The sequence below is a fragment of the Epinephelus lanceolatus genome, chromosome 9 (assembly GCF_041903045.1).
Source record: "Epinephelus lanceolatus isolate andai-2023 chromosome 9, ASM4190304v1, whole genome shotgun sequence".
NCBI classification, from domain to species: Eukaryota; Metazoa; Chordata; class Actinopteri; order Perciformes; family Serranidae; genus Epinephelus; species Epinephelus lanceolatus.
This window is the reverse complement of record NC_135742.1, coordinates 7,561,206-7,576,127: the sequence shown is the minus strand read 5'-3', so window position 1 is coordinate 7,576,127 and position 14,922 is coordinate 7,561,206. Positions and strand designations below refer to the sequence as shown.

General features: G+C 38.9%; 1 protein-coding gene across 5 annotated transcripts in view; it reads right to left on the bottom strand.

Annotated features, from left to right (window-relative positions):
• Positions 1–14,922, bottom strand: part of slc4a4a (solute carrier family 4 member 4a) — a 78,492-nt gene that overhangs the window by 19,003 nt on the left and 44,567 nt on the right. For all 5 annotated transcript variants that reach the window (XM_033619483.2, XM_033619484.2, XM_078170506.1 and 2 more), the window contains exons 9-16: positions 10,347–10,504; positions 8,404–8,491; positions 6,768–6,922; positions 4,773–4,883; positions 3,841–4,015; positions 3,572–3,705; positions 2,010–2,284; positions 268–338 (exon numbers count right to left, since the gene is read on the bottom strand). In XM_033619483.2, coding sequence (XP_033475374.1) covers positions 268–338; positions 2,010–2,284; positions 3,572–3,705; positions 3,841–4,015; positions 4,773–4,883; positions 6,768–6,922; positions 8,404–8,491; positions 10,347–10,504 — 1,167 coding nt within the window. The remainder of the gene's footprint in view (positions 1–267; positions 339–2,009; positions 2,285–3,571; positions 3,706–3,840; positions 4,016–4,772; positions 4,884–6,767; positions 6,923–8,403; positions 8,492–10,346; positions 10,505–14,922) is intronic.

Here is a 14,922-nt window from a genome sequence, read left to right as displayed (position 1 = left end):
GTAATTATAATCCAGTAATATAATATATATTCATCTGAAATGGGCCACTCTTCTGATGAATGTTTACTTGTAACAGAGTATTTTTACATTAAGTAGTATTGCTATATTTACTTAACCTCAATTTCTGAGTACTTAATCCACCACTGGTGATGAGATATCACATTAACAACCAATATGAATGCTTTTCTATTCAGTGTGAATGTTGAAAAAAAAATGTCAAAGATGATAAATCTTTTTTTTCCAGCTATAAAAACAGGAAACACTTACCAGATCAGTGTTGTTCCAGATCCATTCTGAGGTACCTTCTAAAGGATCCTCAATGATGTCTGTACTATTCTCTGCAAAAACATGACAAAACAAAATGCAAGTTTTTAACACTTCACATGCTGCAGTGGCCGACACTGTTGAATGGATGTCCATTTTATGACATCTGAATCTCAGCTCTGTTTTGACACACTCTGCTAAACTTTCATAAATCTTAGTTGTGTTGTACTGTTTCTGTTCAGCTGCATTCAGGCTTGGTCTTGCTTTGAGTTAAATGCTAATGTGTTCGATGTAGCATGCATGTTTACTTAGCATATATCCAGCATGTTACTGTCCCAACACAAGTGTAGGTATCACCCTATCACACTTACATTAAGCATATAAGCTAATCTCAGTGCCACCAATGTAGTTCATTTCAAGACAATCCAGGTGTAAAGAGATATCAGTCTGGGAGTGTCTCTGTGGCTCAGTGGTTAACCTGCTGACTGTGAACCACCAAGTGCACATTCAAGTCCAGCTGGGGACCTTTGCTGCATTTCCCTCATTTCCAGTTAACGAGGGAAAATGCCCAAAAGACAAAATTAAGAGTGAAGATATTTCACTCTGGGCCAAAGCATTGATTCAAAAGACCAAACGACCGACTGACCAACATTTCCATCCATGAATCAAAACCACCACCCAAGAATTTACCTGATTTGTCTGCCTGCTCACCCATCAAAAGCAAACAGCTGTTTCCCACCCCCTGGTATGTGCTGTGCTCTGCGTAGAATGGCATATTTCTGTGTGTGTGTCTGTGTGTACCTCTACATCTATTCTATATCATGAACCAATTTGAGTTTTAGACCATGAGAGTGAGGACATTTTTGGAAAGTGAAGACATTTTGTTCCCCCCTTCAGAACAACCTTTTAAGGCCTGTTTCAGGGTTCAGACTTGGTTTTTACGTCCCAGTTAGTATAAAGTTTAGGTTTGGCTAAAGGGCTAGGGAATGCATAATGTCAATGAGTGTCCTAATAAGTATAGTAGCAGGGGATGAGCAGTAATTCAGGGTTGCCCCCTACTTCATCTCCCATCCTCCATCAGAAAATAAAATAAAAAGAGGCACCCTGTGTCTTTTTAAAGCCTGACCAGCCTCACTTATCCGCATTTTGTTATGGTCACACATAGAAAAAAATTAGCAGTCATGCCACACAAGACAGACAGGCTTACACTTTATTAAGGCCCAAAGTTATGCATATTTAAGGGCGGGGCTGCTTGAATGACAGTCTATGAGTCAAAGCCACCCCTTGCTTGTCCACAGCTCCAGCGTCTTATACAAATGTAGTCGCTTCTGGCTCCAAAAAACCAAGATGGTGACGGCTGAAATGCCAACAGCGAGGCTTCGAACAACATTCCACATACCACTGAGTTATGTCACGATAGCTACTACGTCCATTATTTATACAGTCTTTGACTAAAACTCAGCAGCCCATAATGCTGAAATTACTCTTTACAACCAAACGTTCCATGAGAGATGGCAAATCTTTAGTGCCAACATGATCACGTAAACAATGACACCATTACAAACTTGTTTATAAGCCCTCTCCTTAACCCTTCTAATCAAATTAAACTAACTCATGTCCTCTTGGTTTACAAAATGCTGACGAAACCTAATCAACCTAATCAATACTGGAGTGTCATATTGGCATCCATGGGTAAAAACACACACTGCTTCAGCTAAACACCTGAAGGTTAGACAACATCTCACCTAGAACAGCAGGGGCCATACAGAGGCAGTCATATTGTGTCACATAGTCGATCCTGTAGTCTGAGTTGATGGGAAAGTGGTGAGCTAATTTGAGCATCTTCTTGAAGGCATCGTAGATGAAGATGAAGCTGATGAGACAGGAGAAGCCCTCCTCAGTGAATCGAGTGAAGTACTGAACCAAGAAGCTGGCGTCGGTGGCCACGAGCACCAGGCAGAAGAACGCAGACCACAGGCCAATCCACAGGCGGAACTCCAGGTAGTCAAATTCATTATCTCTGTATGAAGACAAACCAAAGCAAATATTCAGAACTAGTCAGAAAAATATATTTGATGTTTTATACGCTAAAGAGTGTTAGGGGCACAGTTTGGAATAATGAATACAGTTGTTATATTTTAAGCAGAACCAGTGATGTCATGAGAATAAAGCTGTTTTGAGGAAAAAAGTCAATATTGTTTAAGCTGGAGCGCAGGACTTTTACATATAAATGAACGTCTGTTACATTCAAGCTCTTGCCAAATGAGTTCACATAATGCTGATTAAGCCTACTGCTGCCAGGGAAAGCTCTGTATTTCTCAGTATACTGGAGTTATGGTGTCTGGTGTCTGTGGCAACTTTCCAGGGCTGGCATACTGGAGTGATGTGATTTACATCAACCAGCAAGAGCGACGGAGCAGCAGCTGGGAGTATGACAGCAGCTATGGCAAAAAATCTGAAGTGGATGCTCCAGTTTAAAAAAAACAAACAAAAACAAAACAAAACTGGGCGCTAAGAGGAAGGTATAACGTCAAAATAAGAAAGTGATAGACGGTGGGGGCAAACCATGGATCACGATTGGTGTAGCTTTTCCTCATTGGAAGGCACTGAGAGACAAGAAGAAACTAAGAGCAGACACAGATGCCGTGTTACTGCTCTTGGATAGGTTGGTATTTGTAAAATACTAATGCAGCGGCCGTTTGCTGCTTATAGTTCTCTCAAGAACCGCGCATCCAAACAACTTCTCCCGTTTGCCTTTGCTTAACCTCTGCCATTATTTGTACCGGAAGAATTGAGGAGAGCGCTCCTGGGGGCGCAGAAGATGCTGCGAGCTCGCGTGCAGGCAAAAGTCATAAGCACGCGTCAACAGTATTTGTGTAATTACTGGCACTGCCACAGGGGAGAGACAAAACTTTCACATCTACATCTTTACAAAAAGGGATAATATTCCACGGAAAGAGTCATAACATCAAATCCATCATTTGCCACGAGGCAGCTGAAAGTCATCTCACCTTCTTACTGCATCTGAGTATTTAAATCTTGAAATTACATGGCTTGTTTTCTCAAAATATTTCAACTGTAAAGATATAAAAAGACTTACAATATGTCAACTTCATTCTCATATTTTTTTTCCCCACAATAGTGGCCCTGATACTCTGCATGATTTTCATGAAAGATAAATTTCATAACAAAAAAGTGTGGAGCATTTTGAGCATCACCAACCGAAATTTAATATGATGATAAGGTATGTTTCAAGCCCTGAATCATCTAGTAATTAGTAACTGGGCCTCTGAAAATGGAGATGTACCTGCTGAAATTGAAGAGCAGCCGTTCAAAAACCAGAACAGGACCGGTGCTGCTGAGGATGGTCAGAGGCTGGCCGGCCAGCAGACAGAAAACCCCACCGGCGATCGCTGTGCCCAGAAAGCTCTCCAACACACCCTGCACACATGGAGGGGAACAGTTCAGAACATAAATGGTAAACAATCTACAATAGTATTAATGTAGAATATATTGTATTAAAAATATATTCCAACAATCTACAAACTGGTAAACAGGTTTAAATCTCAGGCTGACCTGCATGTTTTCTGTAGCATCGCCCAGCAGACCGCCAAAGGTGATGGCATTTGTCACAGTTCCCAGGTAAATAAACAAAATGGCCGACAAAGCCTGAATGTGCATTGCATCGTAGAAGTCACTGAGGAAGAAAGGCGCTTTTCTTTTGATGTCAAGTAGGAGACCACCACAAAACCTGCAAACAAAGAAACAAACAGGGTTTTCCACAAGTGGTGGAATGTAACTTCTGCTAGTACACTTACTCAAGTACTGCACTTAAGTACAAATGTGAGGTACTTGTACTTCACTTGAGTATTACCACTTTATAATATATATACTTCTACTCGACAACTCAGAGGTGAATATTGTACTTTTGACTCCACTCCATTTGTCCTCTTTTGTCCAGTAAAAATCAACGTTTTCAAATGAGGTCATTTAGAATTTAAATGTTTAGGTTCAGGAAATTCTCCGACAACTTGAGCTGAATAAACTCTTTAAAAACCCTCTTAGATCAGGTGGAAAACGCATCGTCACAAAGCTGAGAACAGGGCTCTCTTTTTGTCATCATGAAAAGTTAACTCTCTAAAGATGAGTGATTCTCACAGGACAGCTGTGCCACAAATATATGATGATATTACAGAACATTGCTGTCGATTGAACTACCCAACAGTGTATAAAAGAGTTAAGATTAGCGGAACATAAACATCTACAGCAGTAAAACACAATAATGCACCAGTAAAATTAAGCTCCAACATCTTAATATGTACTTAAAGTATTAGTATGCAGACCAAGAAAACTACAATATATGACTCCTTTTGGTTTACAAACATGACATATTTAACACTGAATCATTTGCACGGTGGCAAATGTTCCAAAATATGAGGAACAAGACAACATCCATTCTCTTATAAAAACTATTATTCGAATATGTGTTTTAAATTATAGTTTCATACCTTCCAGTCTTCTGCAGCTCCTCCCCTACAGCATGTCCCCCTCCTCCATGACCTCCATCATGAGGCATATCTCCGTTCATCTGGGAATCCCCTCCTGCATACATGTTTTTCCTAAAAGACACAAAATACACACTGTGTTATTCAGTCTGGCAGACACTTTACCTCTGATTTTCAGTATAACACATGAAAACAGGTATCTGATGCAGGTCGTATATTCAAACACCTCAAATATCTACTGATGCTGACACAGCCTGCAGTTTTTGGCACTTAAGATGCCATGAAAATAAAGTTTTAAGTGTCAGCATGTTGTCACAACCTCTATTTTTGTCAATCAGGCAATGGTGATATCTGTGTCACATGATTAATTATCCTGATTCATCAGCGCTCACGCAGTCAATAACTACAACATCAGTGCTTTGCCTAGTCACACCTCTTCCTAACATACAGTGAGCCGGCAAACTCGAGATATATTGTCCAGACATTCTACGAGCAACAACATTTAGGTAGCCTATCGAGCCTAAAAACGGCTTGCTGTTGCTCTGAAAATAGGTTGGAGGTGCACGAACTGTCGCCAAAATCCAGCCAGGGCCAGCGGTTTGTCAAACTAGCATCGCTTAGCCTGTTTGCTGAGGCACAGAGCTGGTAAGGAGATCTTCAGTGGGAAACACTGAAATTATATGATGTTTGCTTGCTCGTTTGCATCCCATCTTGACCATGTTACACTTCTTCCTAACTGGACATGATTTGAACGAGCGAGCGAACATCAGATTGCAACTAAAACACGCACTTCCAGTGGCACAGCAAATCTGTATCCTTGTATTGCATGGAGTTCAATTTAAGTAAACTTTGACTGGGAAAGTCGCAGCCTCAACTAGTGATTGTTGTCGTGTTTAACCAGCCGATATTGTCTGATATTAGCCAGGAAAATACAAACTGCCCTATGTGAAAGATGCTGCCTGGCTGCAACAACATCATATTTCACATATTTGTTAGCATGCTAGCTTTCCATGTCCGTCACATAAGGCACTGCCCACATTCAGCATGAATATCACCTCGGCAGGCGATGGTCACTCGCCTGCATACGCTGATGTGTGACTGTACCATAAAACTGCAGCTTTAACTAAAACCCACAGCTGCTCTTTCATAATTGAACACTGCGCTGTACAACTGGACGCGCTTCAGTGATTTTGCAACTGCAGCACTTCTATAACATAATGTAGTTACTGCGCACACAGCATTCAGAGAGGGCACAGATCTTACATAATGCAGGACAGTCTTGCACTCACTTTCATAGTTTTCTTTCTTTTTTTTTGTTCTTAAATGTACTCCTGCATTGATTATTTGTATTTTGACCGTTAAAATCTTTTAACAGACTAACGTTACAGTTTAATTTAAGTTGCTTCTAAGACTTCACGTTGCACTACCCATCACTGGTTGTATTAGAACTCTTGTTTTATATATCTGAGGTGTCAGAATTACTGTAAACCAGAATTTGTGTCAGCTAAAGTTTGCATATCTCTATGCAGCGTTTCATCTGTGTGTATGTGGAAGTGAGTTTAATAAATGACCAGCAGACTGACAGAAAGCCTGAGGTCCCTGTAAAATCAGTGAACACTAGTGTTTTCAGATAACATCACAACAAGGAAATCCCTCAGGGGGTTACTGCCGGGCTACTGTCACTCTTTATATTGTAATCCTCCAGTTATAAGAAGATGAAGCCCAGAAAGTGAAATAGTTTTCTCATTTTCAACAAGAGGACACTGCTGGAGGGGAAACACAGAGTGGAGACACAAACTACATGCTGCATGTGGACTCTACTCATCTACTACTCTCTCAAAGACACAGCAATGTCTGTACTTCTAGTAAAATGGCAGCTTGCTTTTTAATAACCTAAATTTGTGAGATGTAAAACAAAGTAATCTGTGTTTCTTGTTTATTCAGCTGAGCCAAAGAAGCATCAGTAAGTTGGACTTCATATTAATCATGTTTATTGACCTTTTGTCGGAGGAGGGGAGGGATTTCGGAGGCTCTATCCTGATGGCCGGGTCCCACTCTCCAGGAGGAAGCACGATCACCTCATCCAGGAACTCATCGATACCAGCCAGCAGGTCTTGTCTGTCCTTGGCCTTATACGCAATGTCATGAAAGACCTGAACACAGACAGAGAGGGACGAAGCATTCAGGTGTGAAAGAGACCTGTCAAAGCATGTGGTGTCACCAGGCTGCAAACTCTAATATTGGATCTGAGGTTTAATTATTAGAGAAGAGAGCGAGATAAAACACATCTGCATTCTTGTCAATAAAATGTGAATGCAATGCAGTTTCAGTTGATATACTGTACAGCTCTGGGATTTCAGAGTTTATGCAGTGTGTCTACAGGTATCAGACACTTAGGGTCACTGCGTTTTAAGATATTTTAAAGATATTTTTAAACTAAATTTAAGACTGATTTTTGGACAGATCATCTTGTCCTTTTTTAAACATTGCAGGTAAGCATAAAGGTAAGTAGTATATGTGGCCCGTGCAGAGGGACGTGTTACGTAGGAATATGTTTATTAGAGTGAGTTCAGTTAATCTACATTTTGCCAACAGGTAAGTGCAAGTGTAAGGTGAAACTCAGTATGGCAGGTATAAACATTTGTAACATCAGAAATGTGGACTTTTACTCAGAGAAGCTTAACTCATTTTGACAAAAAGATATTAAAAGATGGATAAGTAAAATTGGATTAAATGATTGTGGTGATTAAGACTTCACAAATTTAAATTTCAGACTATTTCATAAATTTTAAGGCCTAAAATTTATCTTAAAAAAAAACAAAACATTAATTTAAGACTTTTAAGGACCTGCAGAAACCATGTCATGAATAAACTGTGTGTCTGGAAAAATTCTGTAATGATTTTCTCCTGCTCACATCTGACTTTTAATTTCAAAACAACATTTCTATACTTGCTTGTTTTTATTTTTTGCTAAGAAGACCTGGCCAAAATACTAAAAATACACAATCCCTATGTGTACTCTATATTGACAAATAATACAATAATCGTAAAGATAACGATTTCTTCCCCGTCAGACAACTTGAAGAATGCTCCTTATTATTGACACATCTTTGCATGGTGCCTCTTCAGTACTTGGTTTAGAAATCATAGAATGATTTTTACGTTTTTTTCCAGAGATATTATTACATAAACAAAGTTGTGAAACAAACTTGAGTAGGAGGAAAACACTGGTAAAACTAGTGGCAGGCAGCTGAAACTTTAAAATTCTTGTAAGAAACTGATTATCAGCCTACACAGAGTGGAAACATATACAAGAGCAGCAAACAACATAATCCAGTTCAATACAACAATACCATATACTACAGTCTAAATAATTACCACAGCCTGGAAAACAGGGTGTCAGAAAAAATCTAACAATAATGGGTTCACAAACATAGTGGGGGTATAATGCTGGATCCCTCTTATATTGTCTGCTCTGTACTTTAGATTGGGAATAAACTAAAAATAAAGGTAGAAATACTAAGAGTGAAAATGATGTTGCATCACATGAAAGATCTCATTTTGATGTGTGTATCAGAGTTTCATTGTCAACATTAAAAAACAAACAGATGACGCATGTTAATGGCAGTTTTACCTCATCTGACATCAGCGTGGCAATCGCTCTGCCAATCTCATGGTACGATTTGGCTTTGCCTTTGGGTCCGAGCAAGATGAATAAAAACCTGAAAATGGAACAAAATCATTTGTATTAATAACTTATCTGTATTTTTCTGTGACAGATAAACTTCTGAATGAAAGAAGAGTATAAACTGAAGATAAAATTAGATAACAATTCTCACTGCATGAAAAACAGTACAAGTTTAGTTTTTATTATTAGCATCCCTTTCATATTTACATCTCCTCAGGTGAGGTATTCAATTAAGGTTAACAGCATCTTTATTTTATCTGTACAACAGCACAAACTGTTAGCTCTCATAAGAAAGTGTCTGTGTTATTCATACCTGTCTAAGCTAGACATATTTACTCCAAGACGTGTTATCATTTTAATTTGACTGCAGGGAAGCTGCTACATACACCAGCGATTGATTCAAATACCTCACAAGTGCTTTCCAACGTATAACAATAAACCTGAAAGGGAGTTTACTACGAGTACTGACATAATGGTGACGTAGAAGATGTTTCACCGTAGCAGAGAAAATCCTTAAGGAAATTGTGACATTTACTAGTTCATCAGAACTGCTTGCCAAGTTTTCTCCAGAATTGTTTTATGGCTTCTTGGTTACAATAACACTGCAGAAAGCAGTTCAATGTCACTGCTGTTGCTTTATGACACTCATCAACAACCAGAGAACAAACAGGGAGACATATAATAAAGGAAATGCTATTACAAATATTTTTTTGAGCTCTGCATTCGATTTACATTTGTGAATTTAAATAACAATGGTGTATTGGATTTCTTTCTCATTTTAAAGTGAATGCAGGAAAAACATATTGTATTTATAATATTAGCATTTTCATAGAGTGCTCCAGAAATGAGTCCTAAAACCCGGAAATAAGTTGGCACTCCTGGTTCCCTCATCTCATAGTTAATAATAAGGACTTTGGTCAACACAAGCTTAAGAGACTTTAGCGTTTCGTTCTATACGCCAGTAGATACTCCTCTCGTGAATTTTGAAGCTTTCATATATCTTAAAAAGGCGGTTGATAACAAGTGACTAAATGAGGCTACAGAACGTCATCACGCCGAGCACGGCATTACAGCCTCACTGCATTAGGGATGTTAAAGGGGAACACCACCTAAATTTAAAATTCCAATGACCAAGGAAACACCAAACAATGTGAACATGAGCTACTCTCTCTACTCTCAAAGCCAGAAACCAAGGGAGTAGGTCTCAAACTTGTGATGTCATAGGGTATAAAGTTTGGAGCTGCTCCACAGACAATGAATGGGAGACTGATTTTGTGGACCCACAGAATGTGTTTTCTTTTTTATACCCAAATGAGCTTTATGCTGTTGTAGCGTTCTCAGTTCTGAAACAGGAAATGTACCCATATACTCAGAACATACCCCCTTGGTGCTCTCAGTGTCATGTACAACATCTTTCACTATTCATTGTCTCTGGTGCAGCTCCAGAATTTATACTCTGTAAGTCTTACAACTGTGGTGTAGTACATTTATAGCCGTCACATTCATTTCTGGCAACTGCTTTTACACTTTAAAAATCATTTTAAATAAGTGTTCGTTTGTGAAGATTTTCTGCAATAACCCAAAATCCAATGGAAAAATCCCATGGGCTTTTTGACAAGGGAACCAGGGCAACACTAACTTCCACGTCATCCTACAGAAAAACGTCATCCCTGGAGCACTCTAATGTGTTCACACCTTGCATATTTTGCAGTGTTTTTTGCAGGTTTCTGTCAGTGATATTACACCTTAATAAATCTGTAAGGCACCCAGAGTTGCACCTCGACAGTTAAAACTGTCTCAATGGAAATTCTGGACTGATGCATCGTCCTACATAGAATTTTTATCTCCTATTTATGAATTCCTGGAGTTCAGACATGAATCTCAGCCACCTTGTGGGAACAGGAACCTCCGTTAAGGCTCCCAGCATCACAGCTTGCTGCAAACGAACAAATGCCACAAATGGAGCGTCCAGGAAGTCCACCTCCCCCACCAGCACGTTGGAGGCCTCAGCGTCTCTCGGCAACTTCTTCATGAACTTGTTCCTCAGCTAAAAAGTACAAAAGAGGAGAAGAGAAGGAGACATTTAATGTTATGTTCACACCAGCAAGCCACCTATTACAGGGCACACTGAATGAAACAACCTATATCAAACAGGACAATCCCATCCAGCTTAAATACCAAACCAGGAGGCTGCCATGGTATCGGAGTAAGGAACAAGTTGTAACATAAGGTCTGTATTTCTTTCTGTCATGGAGATGGTGAGATGTGTAAAGATGGAAGTCAGACACCTGCTGAGCTTCAAAGGTTCAACATTTTACATTCATAAAGACAGTTTTCCAACTGAAACTAATGAACACACCAGCGTTTGTGCATGCTTTAGTCTCTGAGCTTCTAATTAATGTTTGAGCAGACCTTTTTTCTTCAAAGGAAAGGATATCTTTTTTCCTTTTTACATTTCTGAATGTTTAGTTTCTGTTCTTGGTGAGAAAATTAACTTGAATGAAAATCTTGCTGTGGTGTTTAATCCATCATATAGGTTATCAACTTAAATGGAGCTCATGAAGCATCTTGTATTTGATGTTATGGTTTATCTGTATGCAGAAGTGTGTGTAAATGTTTTGTTGGATTTCAGTGCAAGATCTTGCAATATAACTCAAGAAGTTGCTATATACACTGTTTGTGCTCCATATAATTAAGGGTTATGTGGCTTAAAAATGTCTCTTTGTACTTGTGTTTGCAATAAGAAATGGACTGAGAAGACAGAAGCACATGCTCAGATTTATGCTGACATAGGCAACAAAACTGCACTTAACAAAAATCTCAAACCTGTGAGCCAATGACGGTAACATATTTTCTTCAGCAGCATTCATTTGGCATGTTGGCATTTGTTTTATTTATATATTAGTGTATCTCCTGATACTGCAACAGCAATTACTAAACTTACTAAAGGTAAAATTAAGAGAAATTCACCAACAGCTGAGCGTACTGTGCTGAGAAAACTGAGCATGACTGGTAAACAAGGTGACGTTATGTTGCAGGATTTGAGATTCAAATTTGTTTAATTGTCACATCTTATTGAAAAAAAAAAATATATACCATGTCCATTCACACACTTCAACTTGGGTTCAACAACTCTCTCTTGTATGTTTTTAAATCCAGGAGCTGTTATTACACACTTTCAATCACATTTCATTTCTACAATCGTATTGTTTTATAAGATGTTCCATATGATAAAAAAGTGTTTATGAGCAGATAGAGATCATTAATAAATAAAACTTCAAAGACAAAGAGCCATAAACATTCAGATAAGATTGTCATGGAAAACTACTGTGTTACATATTAACTTCAAAACTGCAGCGAGCCGGGAGGAAACATTTACTAAGACAAAGCCAGTGACATTTTATGGGACATATGTGCCCTGGATGACCACATGAAAGTACATTTTACACCATAGTCAGTTTAAGTAACACTTTAATCTTTAACATCTCTTCATGTAAAATTACTTGATAAATCTACTAATCAATAAACCAAAAACCACAAATCAGGTCCCCATTAAACGAGACTGTTTGAGTATTATAAAGGTTTAAATTAAATGTTCTCCCCTCAGTCTCCTCAGTGCACAGCCCATTCACAGCTACTATCAACAAGTGAGTTGTTATTGTACTGTCTTTAACTATAACAGTAAAGATTTCTTTACCCCAAATAATCATCACCTTCTCAGTTTAATATGTGTATTTGCAAACTAACCAAAACAAACATGAATGCCTTATGTTATATTTGGACGGACAACTAATAGGACCACCATGGAAAAAATCTGTGTTAAAAATCTCACAGTTCATGATTTTTCTGCTTTCAATTAGCAGAAGGATTAGACGCACTTTTGAGGATTAAGCCTGTTGTCCAACATATTCAGAAATCCTGACGTCAAATACGGGCCATCATCCAGCTGACGCAAAGCTGTCTGAGGAGCCAAAAACAATGGCATAACTTGTCATCTAGACAGACTGGCCCATTCAGGTAAATATTATGGGAACGTCCAATGCTTCTAAAACCACATGAACATGCACAATGGATTGTTTTGCATCATATGACAGATTAAAGATGCCATCAGAGATGTACAACATGATTATTTTCATCCTTAATTCTGTACCAACACCTGAGGACAATCTATTAACTGCTGTACTAACAAGATCTTAATTACCTTGGCTCTCCTTGGCCCGTTGAGATAAACACATGGAAATCCTATGATTTCATTATGGCTGTTTGATATATCACTTATTTTCCCCATACAAAGGGAGCAGTAACAATAAAACAGTAAAGCGAGGTGGTAAAGAACAGCAGCCCACAGTTTTACTTTAGTCTTGGCTGACTGACTAATTAAATCAGTTTTGCTTCTGCTGTTTTGTTACGTTTCATTTATAGTGTTGGGACATTTTTCTTGAAAAGAAACGTCATATCCTGATTTCAACAGCTATGGAAGTTGCCAGATAAAATTCTATTCTTTAACTATATACACTTTATATGATAGCAGTAAATTAATCACTAGTCCAGAGAGCGATCTGATAAGTTTTAAGATACCAAACTAGGGTTAGGGTGTCAGGTGATGTTAAATGTGGCGTTAAAACCAGCTGTGCCAGGATTTAAATTGGATTAGATCACAAACACTCAGGTTTTCTACCAGTCAGAGAATTAAGAAATTATCAATAAAGAAAACTGACTCATTTTTTTAAGGAAGGAAAAAAACAACAACACAGCAAGTAGAGGCAGGTTAAAAAGAACAAAATGGCTATCTATTGCTTGTCATCATGCCCGCCAAACCCAGATCATGCACTAGCAGGATCGCTGCCATCAACCTCTGAGGACTGAAATCCCATAAACCTGTGACCTTCTACTAGCAAGAGCCAAACAGATCCCATCAGAGGCTGTTGAGCCATGTTGGCAAGAAGTCTGTCTGTAAATGATTGAGTTGAGAGGTTGAACCTGCGTAATGACACTACTTGAATGACATGTCTTTGTTTTTTATGTTGTGGTACTACTCATTGCTGCCTCCCTTGTAAAGGGTCAATTCACCCAAATTCACACATGTTGGCCTTCTAGACAGTCCGACATCGCACTGACTGAGGAAGCCGAGGGCATCAGCACTGCTTTTTAATAACGGCTAAGTGAGAGCTGCCATTTAAAAAACTCAGAAAAATACATGGAAGAAGACTCGGCCTTTAATGCATGTAACTTTATGATCATAATTCAGCTATGCACCCTGATCTTACTCCAGAATGTGAAACTGCCACTTGTCCTAATCTCCATCACTCTCTCTAATACCCCTTTTCCACCAAATTAGTGTATGTTTGCAGGTTTTTTAAACACGGGTAAACCTGCTAAAAAAAGAAAAGGCTATAGATGGCTCTGAAGCAGACGAGTATGCCTTTTTGTGTAGCCTCTGAAAACTTTACAGTGGTTTCTTCTTTTCGTATAGGCTATCACTTACTTAATCAGTCTCTCTTTCAAACTTGGTGCAAACTAATTTGGATCGATGTTTGAGTAATGCTTAGGTGGAGATGAACGGTATTTTGTGGTGGCGTGTCACTGCATTTTGCTGGTTAAGGGGCTAAAATTAGCATGTTTACCCAGTTGTTGTGTTTCCATCAATCCCAATCAGAGCCAGAGCCGATATATACGCATGACTACTGCAGAGTCATTTGACCCAGGTGTAAATGCTGATTGATACCTTTCCCATTACATTAAAAGGCAAGTTAGCAGGTGTTAGTTGGTTTTTTGTGCAGTGGAAAATGGGCTTAAGTTATCAGACAAGAGGCAGTGTGGAAATGATCACTGCATATCAGCCCACAGAGGAAACATCAGAGGGGTATTTATAGGCTGGGTGGGTGTGGTGGAGCTTCAGTTTAGGAGATGTGCTTCCTGTCCAGTTGTCTATCTGTCCCACAGGAGGACTTACTGGGTCGGTCTGACCTAATTCTCTTCTCCCAGAGGCCTGGTCTGGGATGGGACCATATGAACAAATGGCTGCTATGAACTCTGGTAATCTAACTACGCCACTATCAGAATCAGAATCAGTGGAGCTTACAGCGTGATGTAACCATTCAGAAAAACACCAAGACAAACAGCGTGTAACTCTGTAAAACAGCAGCTTTTCAAATGAATGTGAAATATCAATTAATTTGTTCTGCTGCTAATCTTATTTTCAAAATATCATAAATCCAATCAAACAGGAATTGATTAATTTAATGGTGAACAAGGCTATTAACAAGCACTGCTAAAATAATTGGTGCATTCATCTGAGCAGAAGTGTTTCAGCATTGCTTACGGAGTGAGAATTTTTCTCTTCTCTGGGTTTGACAGATAATCTAAGTGTACTGTAAAGTTGTAGTGAAAGTGCACGTGTGTTTGGATATGTACTTTCCAATGTAACTTGATCACTGACTGATTACTCGTTTCTCTTTGTTATTG